At 36.1% G+C, this 22,055-nt stretch overlaps 1 protein-coding gene across 1 annotated transcript in view; it reads left to right on the forward strand.

The window, feature by feature from the left end:
* Positions 1-6,955: 6,955 nt before the first annotated feature.
* The window catches only part of Copg2 (coatomer protein complex subunit gamma 2), a gene marked incomplete at its 5' end in the record, with an annotated part of 61,761 nt that continues 46,661 nt past the window's right edge, over positions 6,956-22,055 (forward strand). Inside the window, 3 exons of the mRNA XM_008846408.2 lie at positions 6,956-7,089; positions 7,832-7,899; positions 9,197-9,385. Of these exons, the coding sequence (XP_008844630.1) occupies positions 6,956-7,089; positions 7,832-7,899; positions 9,197-9,385 (391 nt within the window). The remainder of the gene's footprint in view (positions 7,090-7,831; positions 7,900-9,196; positions 9,386-22,055) is intronic.

Raw genomic sequence — 22,055 nt, forward strand, 5'->3', positions numbered from 1 at the left:
GAGCTTCGAATTGCTTCAACAAAAACACTGCTGGCATTTCCATGGGACTGATTTGCACTGGAACAATAGATCTGTTTTAAATAAGTCAGTGCGGGAGTGTTGCCATCTTGATAATAAATCTTTTAGTTCATGGAAAGTCTTTTTCTTTATTTAGATTCCTCAAAAAGATTTTGTAGTTTTCAGTTTAGCATTCTGGTTGTTTCATTAAATTAATTTCTTTTATTCTTATGCTATTAGGAATGGAATTGTTTCATTATTTTCACTTTGGGGTTTTTTTGTTGCAATATATGGAAATACAGTTAATTTTTGTGTGTTAATCTTTTATTCTATAACCTTGTTGTGCTTCTAATTAGTCCTCTTTCTCCTCTCAGTCTCTCTCTCTCTCTCTCTCTCTCTCGTGTGTGTGTGTATTTATATGTTTGTGTGTTAATCTTTTATTCTATAACCTTGTTGTGCTTCTAATTAGTCCTCTTTCTCCTCTCAGTCTCTCTCTCTCTCTCTCTCTCTCTCGTGTGTGTGTGTATTTATATGTTTGTGTGTTAATCTTTTATTCTATAACCTTGTTGTGCTTCTAATTAGTCCTCTTTCTCCTCTCAGTCTCTCTCTCTCTCTCTCTCTCTCTCGTGTGTGTGTGTATTTATATGTTTGTGTGTTAATCTTTTATTCTATAACCTTGTTGTGCTTCTAATTAGTCCTCTTTCTCCTCTCAGTCTCTCTCTCTCTCTCTCTCTCTCTCGTGTGTGTGTGTATTTATATGTTTGTGTGTTAATCTTTTATTCTATAACCTTGTTGTGCTTCTAATTAGTCCTCTTTCTCCTCTCAGTCTCTCTCTCTCTCTCTCTCTCTCTCGTGTGTGTGTGTATTTATATGTTTGTGTGTTAATCTTTTATTCTATAACCTTGTTGTGCTTCTAATTAGTCCTCTTTCTCCTCTCAGTCTCTCTCTCTCTCTCTCTCTCTCTCGTGTGTGTGTGTATTTATATGTTTGTGTGTTAATCTTTTATTCTATAACCTTGTTGTGCTTCTAATTAGTCCTCTTTCTCCTCTCAGTCTCTCTCTCTCTCTCTCTTTCTCTCTCTGTCTCTGTCTCTGTCTCTGTATGTGTTTACTTGGGATTTTCTACGTACAAAATCCTGTCACCTGTGAATAAATACAGGTTCACTTCTTTCTTTCCAGACTGGATTCCTTTATTTTGTGCTATGCCTTTTCAGTGACTGAGCCTTTAGTACACTAGTGGGTAGAAGTGATAAAAACAGGCTTCTCTATCAAGCTGCAGCTTTAGAGGGAAACCATTAAGTGTGTTGATAGTTGTAGACTAAAGATCCACTTTGTCAAGTTTAGGACATATCCTTTAGCCTGCGTTTTTGTTTTTTGTTTTAAAGTATAATGAATGTGTATTATATATCATGAATTGCTTTTTCTGATATTCAGCCAATTTTATTTTCTTTTTATTATTATTTTATATATTACCAGATTCAGTTTACTGAGATTTTGCTCAAGATGTTTATGTCTGTGTTAAGAGGACTCCTCTTTTAGCCTGTATTAACTGTATGAATGGGTTTCATTCCCTACCCCTTCTGCTCCTGTCCTCTCCTCAAAATTTCCCCATCTACTTTGATGTTTTTATTTTTTTTAATCTAGATTCTGCATCTGAGAGAAAGTGTGTCACATTTGTCTTTCTGGGTCTGACGACTTCATTAACATCTCCTGTAGTTCCATTCAATTTTCCTAGAGCTGACATTGTTTTATTCTTCATACTATCATTCTTTTTGGCTGAATATTTTGTGTATATGTATTTTCTTCATTGGTTTTTCTGTTTAGGGGCACCTCTGTTCATTTTATAACTTGGTTGCTATGAGCGGGTGTGCAAGTATCTCTATAATATGTTGATTTATATTCAATCAGGCATACACTCAAAAGTGGTAAAACTGGATCATATGGTAGTTCAGTTTCTTAGTTTTTGAGGAACTTCCATTTTGATTTCCATAGTGGCTGTTCTAATCTATAACCCTACCAGCACTGTATAAAGGTTCCTTCCCTGCTGCATCCTCACTGTCATTAGTTCTCATTTGCTTTCTTGATGATATAGCCATTCTGACTGGGGCAAGATAGAATCTCAGTGTAGTTTGATTTGCCTTTCACTGATACTAAGGATGTTAAATACTTTTCTCATATATTTATTGGCCATTGGTACTTTTGAGAACTGTCTGCTTAACCTATTGACTAAACTTATGTCTTCATTTAGTGTTTAACTTTTTTAGTTCTTTGTACATTCTAGTTATTATTACTCTGTCTAATGAATAGTTGGCAAAGCTTTTCTCCCATTCTATAAGCTGTTTATCCAATTTGTTTCCTTTTCTTTGTGGGAGCTTAATTCGATGTCTCATTTAATTCTTGCTACTATCTCCTAAAGTATTGGAATCCTATTTAGAAAGTTGGTACCTGCACTTGTATCTTAAAATGTTTGCTGTTTTCCTTTAGTAGTTTCAGTGTTTTGAGTCTTATATGAAGGCATTTGATCTGTTTTGAATTGATTTTTATACAAGCTGAGAGATGGGTTCAAGTTTCATTTGTCTACATGTGCTTATCCAGTTCCCAGCAGCATTTGTGGATGAGGCAGTCGTTTCTCCAGTGTGTACTTTTGGCACAACAATCTTTCTTTTAGGTTTTCTGCTTTATTGGAATGTGAGTTTTCAAAATATTCCCTGGATTTCCTCTGGATTTCCGTGTATCTGTTGTAGCATTCCCCTTCCTGCTTCACCTCTAATCTTACTGAGTCTTTCCTTTGGTTAGTTTGACTACGCATTTGTCAGTCTTTATCCTACTGCAAAATCGGCTCTTTGTTTCTTTGATCCTTCATATTGTTCTTATGGTCTCCATTTCATTAATTTCTACCCTACCCTATTATTTCTTTTTCTGTTTACTAATTTTGTTTGGCTTCTCTAAGACCTTGAGACCCATCGCTAAGTTTGATCTGAGAAGTCTCATGACTTTTAATGTAGACACTCATAGCTATAAACTTATCTCTTCTGCCTTTACTGCATACCAGAAATTCTGATAAATTGTGATTTTGTCTTCATTCGATTCTAGGAATGTTTTAAATTTTTAAAAACAATGCTTTATGTATAACAATGCAGTTTACATATTAAATAATACTATAATAGAATGATTTGATATAGTTATAAACAGTAGAAAAAAAGGGGGAATTTCAGGTTATAAAATCCCTCCCCCACCTGACAGATGGCTCAATGGCTGAGAACCCTTGCTGTTCTTCTAGAGGATCCAGGTTCACATCCTAGCACCTGCATGGCAAGTAACAACTGCTTGTAACTCCATTTCCAGGGAATCCAACACGCTGATCCAACACCCTCTTCTGGCTTCTGCTAGCATTACATGACATGGATGCACTTACATAGATGGGGGCAAAACATTTATATACAAAAAGTAAAATTAATTTTAAAAGACCTCTCCCCCAAAAGCAAATTAAAAATTTTTAATTTTCAGTCTTTTGCTATATAGCCTAGGCTGGGCTGGAACTTACTATAGCCCAGGCTGGCCTCAAACTCATGCTTGTCTTACCTCTCAAATGTTGAGATTATAGGCATGTGGCACCACCTCTGGTTTGATTCTAGGAATATTTAAATTACTAAGATACAAGAAATTCTCTTCTTTTTTAAAACATTTGTTTTATTTACGTGTATTTGTGTATGTGTGTATATATATATATATATACACACACACACACACACACATATATGTGTATTGGTGCCCATGGAGGCCAGAAAAGGGCATCAGATCTCTTGAAGGAGTTGGAGTTGCAGGCATTTATAAGCTGCTTGACATGGGTGCTTAGAAAGGGTCCTTATGATTGAGCAGCAAGCACTCTTAACCACCACAGCATCTCTCCATCCCCCAAGAGATTCATTTTCTTTCTCTCTCACTCTTGCTTCTGTGCTTCCATGTGTTAAAACTTGCTTTATGATCTGAAATTGATCTTCTTTAGAGGTTTCATGAACTAGTCCATCCATAGCCATTGGATGGAATATTCTCAAATGTCACTTAAGGTGACTGATTTACAGTGCAGCTTTAAAGTTTCTGTTTGTTTGTTTGTTTGTTTGTTTGTTTTGGGGGGGATCTGGATGATAGAGCTAACTGTTAACGAGAGTGGGATTTTTTTTTTTTTGTCTTTTTTGAGACAGGGTCTCCTTGTAGCCCCAGCTGTCTTGGAACTCACTATGTAGACCAGGCTGGCCTCCAACTCACAAAGATCCGCCTGCCTCTGCCTCCCAAGTGCTGGGATTAAAGGCTTGTGCCACCACGCCCGACTGAGAGTGGGATTTTAAAGTAAGTATCCACTGTTATTTTCTTTGACCCTGTCTATCCCCTTATGTCTTGTATAGTTTTATGGAATTGGGTGCATCAGCATTTAATGTGTATAGATTTATAATTATCACATCTTCTTGATGGATGTATTTCCTTTAGTAATATACCATGACTATCTTTATCTTTTTGAATAATTTGGCATGAGGTCTGCTTTGTCAGGTATGCATATAGTTATTCCTGCTTGCTTTTGGATTCCACTTGCTTAGAATAGCATTTCCCATTTTTTTCTCTTTCAGTCTTGATTTGCCAGTGAGGTGAGTTTCTTGTAGAAAGCAAACAGTTGGATCTTGCTTTTTAATCTGTTAAACTAATCTATGTTTTAATTGAAAAGTTAACAGTGTTTAGAGTTATTATTGAGAGGTATGTACTAACTTTTTCTGTCTTTATTTTACATGTTTGCTGGTTTACAGAGTTAATAATGTTTGATTCTTTCCTACTTCTCATTTATTCTTCTAAGGAGACTTATTCTTGCTTGAGTTCTCGGGCTATGTATAGCGTTTTTCCTCTTCTGTTCATAGTATTCCTTTAAGTATGTATATTCAGCAGGGCTAATGGAGTGGTCATGAATTGCTTTAATAGTATGCTTATCATGAAAGTCTTTACTTTTGCTCCAATTTCAAAAAATAGCTTGCTGAATATTGTAGTCTTGGTTGGCAGTCTGTGCCCTTTGCCTTTAGTTTCCATTGTGAGGTGTGCTGCTGTTTTGATGGGCTTGCCTTTTTAGGGAACTTTACACTTCTCTCATGCAACTTTCAGTACTACTTGTTTTATTCTCTAAGGATTCTGATTATAAAATGATGTGCAGAGATTTTTGGTTTCCTCTACCTGGAATTCTAAATGCTTCATGTTTAATGTCCATTTCTGTCCCTAGATTGGGGACATTTTCTGCTAAAACTTCATTTTATGCTTAACTTCATTGAATGAATTTTTAGAGCCTTTAGTCTGTGTATGTTTTGGGTCCCTCTATACCATGGATTGGCTTGTTTGTCTCTTAATAGTGTCCCAGAGGTCTTGAGCATTGTTGTCTTTATTCCTTTTATTCTTTATTATTATTTGACTATAATAATTCCTCATATTTGGCTGGAGAGATGGCTCACTGGTTAAGAGCACTGGCTGCTTTTGCAGAGGACCTGGTTTCAGTTCCCAGCACCCATATGGTGTCTAACAACTATCCGTAACTCCAGTTCCAGAGGAATCTGATGCCCTCCTCTCACCTCTGTGGGCATTTCAAGGCACAGGTGCACTTACATACACACAAGCAATACACTCATATACATAAAATAAAAATAATAAAAATTTTTTTTAATTCCTCATGTTTGTATCCAATTCTTGATAGTTTTTTTTTTTCTTCTGCTTGGTCTAGTCGATTGGTAATGTTTCCATTGGGATTTTTTGATTGATTGATTGATTGATTGATTGATTGATTGACTGAGCCTTTCATTTTTAAGATTTCCCTTTCCCTTTTTTTCTGCCTGAATTTCTTGTCTAAGTTACTGAATTTATAGTCCAAATTGTTGAAATTCTTACACAGGTGTTGAATTGGCATTTTCATTCATCTGTTATTTGAACCCCCTTTGAACTCGTTTTCTGTGGTGGGGGGCATGTAGATTAATGATTCTGATCAAGTTTGGAGGTTTTCAGCCATTGTTCAAGTACTTTTGCTTTATCTCTCCTTTCCTTCTAAGACGTTATACAGGTCTTCAAATCTCTGTTGATTTTCTTCCCATTTTTCCTTTATTTCCCTTGGCTGGTTTACTCAGTTTTCAGGTTCTTTGATATGACAGTGCCGTCTGCTACTGAATCTCCTTGATTCATCTTTCATTTTAGTCTGTGTGTTTTCCAGATCTCTAATTTTTTTCTTTCTTATGGATCTCTCTGCTAGACATCATTGTTACAGGTCCCTTTAATTCTTCAGACATGCTTTCTTTTAGTTCTTTGAACATATTTATATTAATTGACTTGAAGTTTTTGTCTAGTAAGTCTAATATCTTGGCTTCCTCAGGGATAATTTCTGTTAACTACCTTTTTCCTTATGTTTGGGCAATATTTTATTATTTTTATTATTTCTTTGTTTGGTTCAGGATTTTTTTATTAGAAGCATGATTACATAGTTTTCAACTTTTATACTTTTAATGTGATATATAACATGAGTTGATTTCCTGATATTAAACCAATTCTGCTAGACTGTTGGCCTTCACTGGTTCAGTGGTTACAAGGCTGCTGGTTTCCAAAGCTTCAATGTACCTAGGAAGGAGAGATGCAAATTGAAAGTAGGACAAGTTAGAACACCAGAAAGTTCACTGTTGTTATCAAGATCCAGGTAGTTTTTTTGAATAAATGCTTATTACAAGTCTTTGGTTAAATTCTAAAGTTCTAAACAAATAAAACAAAGCAAAACAAAACCTAGTTTAAAGTGTCTTTTCATTGCTTTTTGGAGAAGTGAATTTTCAGCAGTCTTTTATCCATTGTTCTACAAGTGCGCATTTCAGTCTGTCATGCTCTTAGCATGACATTGTGCATACTGCTCTGCTCTTTGAAATGTACATAATGGTCTGTGTACATTTTTTTGGCAGCCATGAAAGTCCACTCTTTGATTTCATTGAGAGCTGCTTGCGAAATAAGCACGAAATGGTTATTTATGAAGCTGCTTCTGCTATCATCCATCTTCCCAACTGTACTGCAAGAGAGCTGGCACCTGCTGTCTCAGGTTGGTTGTGTTTGATAGCTTCTGTTTGTCTATGTTCTTAAGTTTGGAAGTTCAGTCAGTCTGCAGAGTAGGCATTCAGAATGACTTTTAGGGCTAATGAGGTGGTTCCGTTGATTAAAGGTGCTTGCAATCAAGTTTAACAACCGGAGTTCAGTCCACAGTACTTCTTTGGTAGAAGGAGCTGCCCCCCCACTAACTGTTTCAAAATAATGCTTTTATACCTTAGCACTGTAGCTATAACCTTTCCATTACGATAACTTACATGTAGGTAATTTGAGTGCTTAATTACTTCGTTATTTGCAGTTTCTATTTTTCCACACAAAAGTTTTAAAAGAATTCTATTTAGAAGACAAATAACTTTAATGATTTCCATTTTCCGTAATGTTTAGAAACCCATTTGCTCTTATAATTACCACTATTTCTCTTATTTGAATTCAAATATTAGTGTGCTAATTCTAGAAAAAAAGGCCAACCTTGTTTTCTATTCAAGAGAATTTCATACATTAGTATTATATTTACATTGTTTCCACTTCAACCCTTCCCACATCCCTCCTCCCAATTTTCTCTCAATTTTGCGACTTTGTTTTTGATTATATATATATACACACATATATATTGTGAACTAATTTTCTTATGTACTAATGAATGTGATTTATTATGTGTTGTATTTTCAGCTCTATGTATAAGATGAAAAATATTCACAGTAATTTTTTGTTTGTTTTTGTTTTGTCTTGGTTTTCAGTTCTTCAACTTTTCTGTAGCTCTCCCAAGCCAGCCTTGAGATATGCAGCAGTGAGGACCTTGAACAAGGTAGGCACCCTTTGCTCAATATAAACCTCAATGTTCGCTTCAAGTAAGTATACAGTATTTGGCTTTCTTTTCAAGGTTAGTATATATGATTTATAGACTTCACTTCTGTAGCATCTTATTTGTACTTGTAGCCTTAGTTGTGGCAATGTATAGTACTATTTGGTGGAAGATTATAACTCATTTCTGATTTTTGAGTACTTTATCTTCAAGTGTTACACTGTTCAATATGGTAGCCATTCATAAGGGACTATTTAAATTAATTAAAATTAACTAAGCAATTCAGTTCCTCAGTTACTTTTATAATCTTGTATATGCTTATAGCAACTTATGGTTAATGGTGATCATATTATACAATACAGATATTGAGCCATTATTTCAGTTCCTCATCTAAACTGAAACCAAAATCATGAAACCAAAAGTGTCTTAGAATTCACGTTTGTAAATTTTTAGAAGGTATGACACTATCTCTTGCATACTAGCTCCAGTGGACTTGGAACAGCACCTAGCCATTAAGGTACATTATTATTTCTGCACAAAACAGAAGTCTCTTTGCTAAGAGACTTTGGGTCATGTTTCCCTGTTAAATGAATTTTATTGAAAATAATTGGCAGAATATTTTCACATTTTCAGAATTTGGGGTCAGAAACTGCTAGTATAGGGTAGATAGAGAGATGGAACAACATAAACAAAACCAAGGAAGTAGAATAGCAGGCAAGTGTTAGTGACAGTGAGTGATCCAGTTTGTCAGGAGTTTGCTTGTTTAATTGCAGAAGTGTTTTTAAAGTGACATAATGTCTTTGTTGATCAGCATTTACCATGATAGTTCCTTTTCTCAGAGTTTCTAACATTTAGTGGAGCAGACTCATGAACACATGTAGTATAAGGAGATATAGGCCACCTGTGGTAAAAGACAGACTAATATTGTTACAAAGTTTATAAGTCCTTAACAAAGGAGAGTACTATGCTGTACTATGGCAATTATTCCTTTATCAAATGAAACATTATACCTTCTTAATTAAAAACAACTATGTTGGGGAAAGGGAAGTTGAGACAGGGTGTCAGGTAGACCAGGCAGGCTTGGAATTTGCTGTGTGGCCATGAATGACTTTGACCTCCTGATCCTCCTGCCTTCAGCTTCCAAGCATTGAGATTACAAGCAGTCACACCATGGCTGACCTAAAACAGTTACTTTTGACCTAAACTGTCCCCTTTGGATTGCCATTTACTTTAATTAAAGCCTGAGTTCTGGCCTTTATCAATAGCAATATGCTTTTTTTTTTTCTTGCCCTTCCACAAGGTGGCAATGAAACACCCATCGGCTGTTACTGCCTGCAACCTGGACTTAGAAAACCTGATCACAGACTCAAACAGAAGCATTGCTACCCTGGCCATCACTACACTGCTCAAAACAGGAAGTGAGAGCAGCGTGGACAGGCTCATGAAGCAGATATCTTCTTTTGTGTCTGAAATCTCAGATGAGTTCAAGGTAAAAATTTTAAAATGCTTTTCCTCAGTAAGTGGTTTGTTTGTTTGCTTCCTTCTTTATCTTTCTTTTCTTTTCTTTTCTTTTCTCTTTTCTTTTCTTTTTTCTTTTCTTTTCTTTCTTTCTTTCTTTCTTTCTTTCTTTCTTTCTTTCTTTCTTTCTCTCTTTCTCTTCTCTCTTTCTCTCTTTCTCTTTTTCTCTCTCTTTTGCTTTTGGTTTTGTTTTGTTTTTCTTTATTTGAGACTGAGTTTCATTATGTATCCTTCATGGTCTGGAACTTACTATATAAGCCAGACTGGCCTTGACCTCACAGAGATCCTCCAGCCTCTGCCCCTCAAGTGCAGGGATTAAAAGCATGCACCACTACACCAGGCCAATTTTTAACAGTGTCTTTATGTTTTTAATTTTTATGAAGTTTTTTTTTCTTTGTAGATATTGTTGTAGCCTATCTAAATAAATTTTATTCATCACCAAGTCATAAAACTAATCCCTTGTGCTTTATTCTAATTTTAAAAAATATTTTATTTTATGTGTATTACTATATTGCCTGCATGTAGATAGGTGCACCCATGTCATGCAGTGCCTTTGGAGGTCAGAAAAGGGCATTGGATCTGCTGGAACTGGAGTTATAGATGGTTATTAGCCACCATGTAGGTGCTAGGAATTGAGCCCAGGTCTTCTGCAAGAGCAGCCAGAGCTCTTAACCACTGAGCCATCTCTCCAGCCCCTTGTTTTATTCTAAATGCCTTATGACTTTAGCTTTTACATTTTGGTCTGTGACCAACTTCAATTAATGCTTGTGTGATAGATTCAGTGTTTTCTGTACTGATGTTATTCTAGCATAATTACTTGAAAAGACTTCCTTTCCCCATGAGAGTACTTGTACATCTTTATTTGAAGACCGAATAACCAAATAATTATTTACTAATAGGGTGCAAAAATCTTTTTTCTTTTAATTTCTCATGTTGTTATCATATGACTTTGCTGAATTACCTTATTGGTTACAAGATACGTTGCTTGGAATTATCTCTATAATTAATAAAGGCCTGTATAAATGAAGAGTTTTCCTTTGTTTTTCTAATCCAAAGACTGTTCCTTTGTTTTTCTTGCCTCATTAAAATAGCCAGTACTTCTAATAGTATTGAATAGAACCAGTGATAGTGTGGTAAAGATAATAGGAAGAACAGTAAATTTCAGTTAAAGGAGAAAGACTCTGTTCATTCTTTCTTAATACTTAGCCATGTAGTATAATTGACCATTACTCTCTACTTAATGTATTTCTAGATTAAAAATAAAATAGAAGTAGACATTATAAGACTTTGGGGGTACTTTAAGGTGTTATAAAGATTGGTTTGCAGCTCTTTGTAAAAATATACTGGGATGATGATGAAAGTAGTTTTGGTAATAATATTTTAGAATAGGAGTTGGCAAACTTTACTCTAAACACTCATAAACAAATACTCTGGGTTATCTGGGCTCCTCTATTATCTGTTTCATGTTTTTTTCTTTTTATACTTTACAACTCTTTAAAAGCTTTAAAACATTATTTCTCTCAAACTATAAAAATGGGCTGTAAGCCTGGCATGATTGTGTATAGCAAACTTCCAGGACAGCCTTTGCTGAAAGCAAGACTCTTGTCTCAAAAAACAAACACTCGGAATGTAGCCAAGATTGGACTATAGTGTATTGGCTTCATTTTAAAAAATTAAAATGTTTAGAAAAATAAAAAATTAAAGTACTACATAACCTCATTAGCCAGGATATGGCTCAGTGGAAGCCTTTATTTAGTCCTGTGTACAACTATATTTGGAACTTTTGAAAATCCACCAAGGTCTACTAAAACTGATGTGTGTGTATCTGTTTTTTTGTTTGTTTGTTTGTTTATTTATTTATTTATTTATTTATTATTTTCCTTTTGAGCCAAGATCTTACTAGGTAGCCTAGACTGACCTCAAACTTACGTTATGTCTCCCTCAGCCTCACAAGTGTACAGATTTTAGGCATTTGCTGCCATGCCTGACTGAAGATGAATTTTCTTTACAAAAAGAGAACCTTGCAATTTCATTTTTTGAACTATGATTTTATTTCAGTCATGTACATTAAACCTTACAAACATGTTAGGCAGGTTGCAGATTATATAAAGAATGATAACAATTATATAAATACTAAAGATTAAGCCAAACTTACCTATGTATATTATTTGGAGGTACATTTAGTGAACTGAAGAAAAGCAAGGACATGGTAAAGATACTCAAGAGAATGATCTTACCAGGGAAGGATATGATCAGGAGGGAAGGGGGTTACATAAGACTTGCAGATTATGGAATTCTTTGAACAAGCTATGAAATAAAACCACCAACATTTGTTTGTATAATACTTTGTTAAATATATATTTATAGCAATTATGAAATATGCCATAAGAAATAGAAAAAAAATATAACATTTTGAATTAAGCTGAATTCTTCAATTGATAAGATTTTTTTTCCCGTTTGACTAATTTTGCTAGCTTTTAACTTAATAAAACAAGTCTTCATTAAGTTGTTTAAAGCCTAGTGTACTTTAAATATCATCTGTGATTTTTCTATCTTTTTTAGTTCTTTATTTCTGTGATTGCATAGTTTTATAATAAAAAAGAATTGATTCCAAACTAATGTCAATATAATTTTTTTCATTATTTTCATTGGATATGTATTATGTTTCGACCTTTACTACTTTTCTCAAAAACATTTCCTCTTCTTTAGTGCCTTCTAAAGGAAACTTCTGTGTATACATGCATGGCTTTTTAGGAAGGAAATTTATCCTAAAGTTTGAGTTATATCAGGTGCCCTATTACAAAACACTTATCAATGTAAATTTGTTACAGGACTTTTAGGGCAAAATCCCTGGCTTCAGGAGTCCCAGTAGTCTAGTCTTGGCCACCTGTCCCAATATGCCAGTTAAAGAGATGATTAATGTTGAAAAACATAAAAAGGAGATTTAATAAATGTGACCACATGGGAAGTAAAAGGAATTCAGTGATACCAATTCTGTCTTCAAGGTACTGGTTTGAGCCTTTTTTTAAATAGAAAAAGAATTTGGACAGGGGACAAGAGATGCATAATAAAGAAGTCTTGGTCAAAGTGTGGTAGGCTGGTCATTGTCTCAGTTCTTCAAAGTGGTTCAAAAAACTCCTTATTGCTTGAATGGGCAAGCTGATTCCCATAACATGATTGTTCCTACTGAAGAGTGTTTTCATGATGAGGTGATGTGTGTGTATGTATGTAGGTGTGTGTGTAAGTGCACGTATATGTATGTATATATAATCTAACAAAAACCCCAGTGCCAGGGAAACCTCCTTTCTAGTTGTTGGTCAGGGTAGTCTCAGACACTTCCAAAACTATATAGGCTGCTGCTGTTGCCCTTGTTTACCTCCCAGAACTTGAAGGTAAGACCTGATTGCTAAAGACACATACTTCAGACACAGGACTTGGAGGAATCCAGCTGGAATTGACCTGGAAACCTCCTCCCTGAGGACTTATAGTATTGGAAGGTATTATGAAAACTGTCAAGGGAGAATAGCAGTCATTAGTTCTACCCAGCTGTAAAGCCTATGATTCACAATAATGGCTAGCCCAGGAAGATATTACCAATGGTGCAGTAGTGGCACTTTTTACTAGGGGATAACCAACAACTGTCGAATTAGACTTAAGGCCTGCTCAGCAGCATGGAATTCATACCTGGTACTTTAAACATAGCCAGATACCCACAACTAGAGAGGACATAGACCTTAGAAGAGAACTTACTACTGCCTTTTTCCTAAACTAATATAATTTATAACTGTATTCTAAGTACTTATCCTTATACCCACAGATAAGCATAGTTCTCACCCCTCATCAAAGAAGCTTGTTTTTGCAACAGAGACTATTACAGAGATCCACAACTGGTCAGAATGCAGAGAATAAGTGACCATTGGGTGCTCACCCCCAATTGATACATCTATAATGCAATTCCTACAGCTAAGACTCAGAACATCATAGAAAAGGAAGCTGAAAGGTTTTAAGAGCCAGAGGATCAGAATGTTTGCTGCTAGATAGTGTCTTCTAGACATGATAGGAAAGCTGCTCCATGAAATCTCAACAATATGGTTGTTTAAACAAGACCTGCATAATGACAATACCAGTTGACATGCCAATACAGATGGGGGAAATATCACCAGGTTCCATCTCTAGGTGAAGAACTACAGGTAATCAATGGCTGTTGAGAGAGGGAGAATCAGTTTTCTCCAGGAACAAGCTCTCTGATAGGCTGTTTAATCCCAAGTGATCAGCCCTAAACACCTGTAAACACAAATGCCAGTAAATGGATTTTGTAGTTGTTATGTGAATGTATAGCACACACACATAACAATAATAAGGAAGAAGAAGTCACAAAATTGAGAGAGAATGAGGGGATGTTAGAAGAGAAAAAAGGGGTTAAGAAGTGCTATAAATAGAATACTCATGAAATTCTAAGCAATAAAGAATTTATAAAAATAAGATATCAGAAAAATTTGATAAACTAGATCTAAAGAATTTATATTTACCTTCTATTTCCTAAATCTCCAACTCCACCCCTCACTCAGCATGAAGCAGCTATAACAGGGATGTTGCCCTGTGTCCCATGCAAATAAAATGAAGGATTGACACTGAAGACTGTAACGGTGTAGACAAAGATCATATTGTTACTATACATGTGAAAGTATAGAAAAATCCCAAGAACAGCAAATGCATTAAGTTTTTTTATTTTAGGACAGGCAAATTGGGTTGTGAGGTAATGAATTGAGGATGTCAGTGTTTACCTCCCCTCCTAGTATTAGCATTGATTTGTTAACTTTTGCCTTCCTTCTTAGTCCTTTTCTTGATCCTTTTTGTCAATGCATTTTTAAATGTTTTATATTAGCATTTATTATATACTATAATGAGCTTTATTATGACATTTTCTTACATGTACATAATGTATTTCAATCTTTTTTGCCACATCACCCTTTGTTGTCCCCCTCCCATTTCATGCTAATCTCCTTCCTTTTCCCAACTAGCCTCTCCTCTCTCTCTCTGTCTCTGTCTCTCTGTCTCTCTGTCTCTGTCTCTGTCTCTCTCTCTCTCTGGGGGTGTGTGGGTGTGGGGGGGGGTGATAGTGCAACAACCCCCTCAAACCTGAAAGTCAGTGTTCCATACCACTCCTCACCCCTTCCTCTGGTTTTTGCATTTTATCTGCCCCTTCTCTGCAGCATTCCCTGAACCTTTGATGGGGTGATATAGATGTCTTATTTACGGCTGCAGTAGCAGTACTACTCTATGGGCATAAACATGGATTTTTAGAAGGCAATTTGATAGGCACCTCATCCGTTTAACAAGACAACAGAAGTAGCATCCCCACTAAGGCCCATGACTTACCCAGCTGCAGGCTTTTTACAAGGTTTACAGTACCAGATGCAAATGCCTTCTTGTGGAGCCAGCATCAAATCCAATCAAAGTAATTGTTACCCTTATAACAAACCTGCCACTATTGCACCAGTGAGCTCATTTTGCCTGGCCAGCTGGTATTTCCATTCCTTGATCTTTTAAGGATCCATCATTTACACGTTTTCCTCCCTAACTTCGTTCATATGAATTGGTTGATCTAAAAAGAAAATGCAGATGCAATCCCAAGGGGTAGAGATTCAGACTGACTTTCAAGAAGAACAAAAAGATGGCCTCTGAAAAGAGCATCCCTGCCCAGCCCATGGATTTCCTGACTGGTTTCTTCCTGTAATCTGTATATCCCATAAAAGACCTTCACAGTCCCTCAGCCCTGGAACATGAACATTTGAGATGAAGACTGCTGTTCCATTTTCCTCAGGACCTGTCTTAAATAAACCTGATTCCCTTTACAAAAACAAATTTAATTTGCCAAAAGCACCATAAATAAGACATGCACCTAGAAACTGCTAAAAGCAGGATGAAAACTTGGCATCCCTGGCTTCTTTTTTGCATCTTCTTTCTTTGAATCATCTACTATCACTTAAAGAGTGCTTTTCTTAAAAACCAGTGACACCTAACATCTCATCTCCCTTCAAGGCTAAAGGGATAGAGATAAGAATAACTAAGGCATCTTACCATTACCTTTTTTACAGTTCCCAGTTTCAGACTCCCAAAAGGTACCTCATTGTTCAAAATATGAAGATACCTTGGGTTCCAGGAGCAGCAGAATCTGATAGGACAGACAACCCTTCAGATGAGGGAAGTTATCCATGACAATACTGTACTCTGAAACATAAGTAATCATGTCCTGAGAACCAGCTTGCTTCCTCACACACTGAGGACTTCTTCAGAGTGCCTAGTAGAAGCAGAACTGAGACAGCAGTCAGTCAGAGCACACCTTGACCAGAGCTGCTTCATTATGCATGCGTCTTGCTGCCTACACCACTTCTTCCTCTATTTAAACCTAAAATTCAGTACTGGAAGATGGGCCTGTGTTCAGTGAACCCTTTATCTGTTCCTTTTCCCAGGATGAACTGATTAAATCTTTCTCAGCTTTTCACTCATCTCTTTAATCAGTGTATTGAGGCATGTGGCTGAGTCTAGTACTTTGAGACTCCCAGAGTTGAGGCATTTGCCCTGAAACTCCAATTATAAAAAGAATGGAGAAAAGCAAATCAAAGAGTGAGGAATGTTTGTAATTCCGATACACTGAGATTTAAAAGCTTCAACTTGATAATGTGTTAGCATCTTAGAAATCAAAAGGGGAAATACAAACCATAAAAAAGAGGTCCAAAATCTTTAATAGACCCTGTAGTCTAAAGGATATACAAACAACCATGTGTACATGAAAATTTTATAGTCACCAAGAAAATGCAATCAAAGCTGTGATACAGTTAAGCAGAAAGACTAAAATGAAAATGTCAGAAAATAATAAATGTTGGCGAAGATGAAGTAGACCCAAACTGGCATACATTAAGTGGAAAGGTAAGTACAGCCCTTTTGGAAAACTGTGTTTACACTAAAACTGAATGAATGCATGCCCTGTATGTAAGTCAGCAGTTTTACTCCTAAGTATATTCTCAGCAGAAATGTGTATTCAAGGTTCATTTTAAATGTCAGACCAAGAGTTTATTTTGGAGGAATCTGTGCGGTTAAGAAAATGACCTCTAGAATTAAAATGGCTAGGTTTAATTCTATGACTTATTAGATGTGTGAGTCAAGATGAATCACATGGGCTCTAGCTGCTTCCATTTCCTTAACTATCCCATGGAGATAATAACAGTACCTATCCCATAAAGTTATTATGAAATCTAAATGAAATAATAAAAAACTAAGTATAATATTTAATACTTTAGCTGGGCGTGGTGGCACACACCTTTAATCCCAGCACTCGGGAGGCAGAGGCAAGCAGATCTCTGTGAGTTCAAGGCCGGCCTGGTCTACATAGTGAGTTCCAGGCCAGCTAAGGCTACAGGAGACCCTGTCTCAAAAAGACCAAATATATATATATTGTATATAATATATATTTAATACTTTAGTGTCAGTTATAGTTGGTTTATGTGTGTATACTCTGGGAATAACTACAACCTACAAACAGAGTGGTTGAATATTGACTAAGTTCTTTGGATTAGTTCTTTTAAGTGCAGTTAGTGTAAATCTTTTATAGTACAGATTAATTTGTTTCAGATTGCTCTAAGTTTTAGTATTGTCTCCCCTCCGATTTCAGTGATTTCATTTTTGATACGTAGTACATTATACTGTTCATAGAAATATTAATACATCCAGGAAAGTGTCTCATCCTCTCCTGGCTCCCACTGCCCTTATAAGACAACTTTATTACTTTCAGGTTTTATCTTTATTGTTTCTTTTTATAATGATAAGTGATATCTGGATGTTTTACTGTACATGAAAGATAGCATACTTCTTTGTTCTTTTTATACAGTGCTTTTCCTTTTTTAGCTTAAAAATACATAGAAGTTGTTCAAAGTTAGTTCATGGAGATATTCCTCCATTTTTTCCCATAATACCCCAGCAGTTACGTGAAATATAGCTTATGGAACCAATAGGTAGTGTGGAGTTTTTCTGTAATTAGGAGTAGTACTGCAGTGGATTCCCCTGTGCGTATGTTGTTCAAATAAGCACTATGTTCTCAGGGTATATTTGTTATGAAAGCTAAATATAATACTCAGCTCATAGAAAATACTGAATACTACCAGCAGTATATGGAAGTGTCAGTTTCCCCATAATCTCATTGGTAGTCTGTATTTTGTGTTTTGTTAACCTTTAAGATGAGAAGTGGTATCTGAGTGTCTTGTTTTAATTCAAATATTTGTTGTTATGAGGGAAATTAAGCATCTTTCCATATTTTTATCCTTTTAAAAAATCTGTGTGTATATGATGTATGCATGTGCAGGTATGTGTGTACCTGGATACACACATGACAGCACACATGGGAAGGTAAGAGGACAACCTTGAGTGTCAGTCCTCACATTCCACCTTATTTGAAGCAGGGTCTCTTGTTTGCTACTGCCTTCACGAGGCTAGCCTGTCCACAAACTTCCTGAGGTTCTCCTGTCTCCCCTTGCTAGCTCACTGTAGAAGCACTGGGATCATAGAAGCACACTACTGCGCTCAAATTCAGGTCCTCACCCACTGAGCCATTTCCCCGGCCTAAACATCTTTCTGTATTTCTAAAGGTCATTTAATACCTCCTTGTCAATTGTCCACTGGTACCTTCTACTCCGTTTTCTATAGAATTTTTTGTCTTTTATTTTCTCAATTATTTAAAGACTGTTGGTATGTTAAGGATATAAGTTCTTTATAGCTTAGAATGGCTTTTGTAATCTTATAGTTTTCTAAACTTTTCCCCCCCAAGTTTTCACTGCTTCATTGTAGGTCTAACAACTTCTTATTTAGTATGTATTTCTTTTTTTATTGGATTTTTTATTTTATAATTTTTATTGAATTTTTGTGTATTTCATACATAAAATCATCTTTATACCCCTTTTCCCTTCCCCTTTGACACCCTCCCATAGCCCCCCCACCCCCACTGGAGTTCATACATTCTGTCATTTGTATTAAGGCCTATTATGTAAAGTTAGTGTACTGAGATGTCCCTCAGTGCAAGTTCGTCCACCAGAGTTTAATCAGACTATCTAGAGTCTCTCTCTTCAAGATCTGTTCTTCCTCACCCAGCAGTAATCTGCTGCCAGTAATTCTTCAACTAAGATTGGAGCTTGCTGTTCATTTCCACGGTTCTGTGCTGGGTTTTTGTCTGCCTAAGTTTACATGGTTTTTGTGCATGCTGACACCATTGCTGTAGGATTGCATGAGAAGGGTTCCTGGCACCTGTAGGACTATTTCCATATGGTTATGCACCTCCCCCCTGGCTCTTACAATCTTTCCTCCCCCTCTTCCACAATGGTCTCTGAGCCCTGGGTGGGTGAACCTCAATATAGAAGACCTGTCCAAGGACCCACACTCTGCCAACTCTTAATCTCTGCATTTTAGCCATTTGTGGCCTTTTGTGTTCCTGGCCCTCTGTTGCCTGAGGGAACTTCATTGATGAGAATTGAAAGATGCATTAGTGTTCTCTTCACCCCTTGTTCTATGTTCTGTGAGCCTTAAGTGTAGAAATTGCATCCTAAATGTGCCACTTAGGCTTGGACAGTTGACAGAGAATCTCTGTGTGTGACCAGTGGTGTAATTCTGTAATAATCTCTGTTGAAAAAGAAGCTACTTTGATGGGTGGTAACTGGGATACTTATCTGTAAATTTAAGGATCTATATTTTGCATATAGCAAGAAATTACATTTGTCTAGGGAATTTTTAAAACTTTTTATGTGTTATATTTGTCAGTCTTTTCTTGTATTCCATTTGACTTGCATTGTTGTTAAAATCCTTTTCCTTCACATTATGGAGGAATCTACTCTTCTTCTGATACACTTAGTCTCACATGTTTTACCAAGATTCCATATGTGCTTGGGTCTATTTCTGGGCTTTCTGTTCTGTGTGTTTGGTTTATCTATATGTAGACCACTGTCACATCATTTTAAATAAGCTTTGTTGGTGTCTGTTAACTCCCCATCATAGCTCTTTATTTTCATTGTTTTCCTAGTTATGCTTGCATGTTTATTTTTCTTACCAAAATAATGCATCCTAGTTTCATGAAAAAATTCATTGACTTTTTTTTAAACTTTATTTATTTAATGTGTATGAGTCTTATGCCTACATGTATGTAAGTGCACTAGTGTTGTACAATACCCATGGAGGTCAGAAGAGGGCATTGGATCCCCTGGAACTGGAGTTGCAGGTAGTTGTTAGCCACCAGGTGGGTGCTGGGACTCAAACCCAAGGCCTCTGCAAAACAGCCAGTGCTGACATAGACAACAGATACCTTGTTGATGTTGAGAAATCCTAACCAAGAACAAGGAATGTCTTTCAACTTGTTTGGATATACTTTTTTGCCTTTCAAGAAGTTAATATTTATTTTGAATGCTTTCTAGATGTCTAGATGCCTAGTCCAAAATATTTTATCTTTTTGTTGTTATGGATTTTAATATGTAATAATTGTGCATATTTATAGATTACGTATCAAACTTTCAACACATGTATATAGCATATACAGCAAATCAAAAGTAATTGTAATTTCTACCTCATCGTTTCCTTATGTTTGAAGCCTGTGAGCATCTCTCTCCTGCTTTTTATAAAATATTTAATAGGTTAGGGTAAAATATACTCACCCCCTCTTCTGTGGAACACTAGAACTTATTCTTTGTATCTAACTGTGTGTTGCTACAATCCAGCCTCTCTCTTCCTCTTTCCCTTAATCCCTTGTACCTTTTAACTGGTTATGACCCGTGTATAGACGTATGAGTGCATTGGTTTATTTCCTGTTACTTTACTAAATTGCTGACTTAATTTTATCACTGCTTCTGTAGAATTTTCATATATTCAATGTCATCTAAAATAGTTTCTTTTTCCAATTCCAACTTCTATAACTGTTTTATTTAATTGCATTGGCTAATATCTCCTAAAAAATCATATGCTAGAATTAGGATCAGTGTATTTAAGTGTCTTACCATTTCAGTTTTTTCAAGAATATTTATCAAAAATAAGTGTTGAATTTTATCAAATACTTTTCAGCATTTTGAATATAATCATATAATTTTTCTCCTTAGACTCATTAATAAGATGATTTATATTAATTAAATTCCTCATGTTGAACCATCTTGGCTTCTGTAAGCTAATACATTACTTAGACTCTTTACATTAATAGTCATAAATGATTTCAACCTAACTATATTTATTAGGTTTAAGTATCTTTGCTTCATAAAAAAGATAAGGGATATTTTCTCTCAATCTCTGTTCTCTGAAGCAGTCTAGAGATTTGATGCTAATTTGGTTTCGGAGAGACAGTTCTTGATTCCCCTTTGTTCTATTTGCATTTCTGTATGTCTTCTAAGTGAGGCCCTAACTTCTCTTTGTTTCCTTTTTATGATACAAGTTATCTTCCAGCCTTGGAAGATAGAAGTAATGAGTCCCTCTAAAAGATCCTCTAAAAAAAGTTCCTTACAGCCATAGAAAAACAAATAGTGCTCCCCCTGCAACAAAAAGCCAGATATGTTCCTTCCTAAGTCTGGTAATGTTTTCCTTCAGAACAAAAGATGAACATGCTTACTGCCCACTGTAAAATAATTAAGTTCTTTTCCTCAGTGTTCTCTTTTTTTTTTTTCTTTAATTTTATGTGTATGAGTGTATTGCCTGAATGTGTGTAAGTACACCCAACCCATATTGGTTCAGTGCCCATGGAGGTCAGAAGAGGTGGTCAGATCCCCTAGAACTGGAGTTACAGATGGTTGTTAACTGCCATGTGGGTGCCAGGAATCAAACCCAGGTCCTCTACAAGAGCAGCCAGTGCTCTTAACTGCTGAGCCACCTCTCCAGCCCAAGGTTCTTAACCTATAATGCAACCCTTATGGGCCCAGATATTATCTAGTTCTTTTTCCTTTTGCCCTGTGGGATACTCTGGCTACTGCTGTTGCTGGAATGTACTCTTTCATCTCTGGCTCAGGAATCTTCTTTTCTACCAGCACCCATGAAGGTATGGGAGATCAGCTTGTTAGCTGCAAGTGGGGTAAACCCTCACACCCTTGACATTGTCTGGTCTTTTAAGGTTGTGGTAGCATTCCTCTAGAAATAATTTTGTAAAGTAGTTTCTTTGTAGCTTTATCTGCTTTTTCTATTGGAATAATCTGTTCAAGTTTTTCATCTCTCCTCCTCACTTTTAAGAATTTGTAAGTACTTACTGCCTCGGGGCAGAGGGCTAAGGGCTAGGATCTCTTTAATGGTCCTCCTTTTATCCCCCCCCCATTGCTTTTCATTTACTTTTGGAGTTTCCTTGCTTATTTTTTATGAATCATTTTGATCATATATAGTTACCCATAGTCCCTTCTTGGCTTGCAATAAATCACACAGAATATATGATGTAGCTAAAGTTGTAAAAATGTGTGTTTTTACAACTTTAGCTATATCATATATTCTGTAGATTCACCTGAAGGGCAAGTAGTGGGGAATGGCTGGGGGTGCCGACAACACAGCAAACAATAGCAGGGATATCAGAGTATAAGGGCTCTAGTTGGGAGAGGGAGGCTGTGGGAGGGTACTACCTGGGAAGTGGGTGTATAAATAAATTT

Source organism: Nannospalax galili, unplaced genomic scaffold (assembly GCF_000622305.1).
Source record: "Nannospalax galili isolate Female #2095 unplaced genomic scaffold, S.galili_v1.0 scaffold660, whole genome shotgun sequence".
Classification (NCBI taxonomy): Eukaryota; Metazoa; Chordata; class Mammalia; order Rodentia; family Spalacidae; genus Nannospalax; species Nannospalax galili.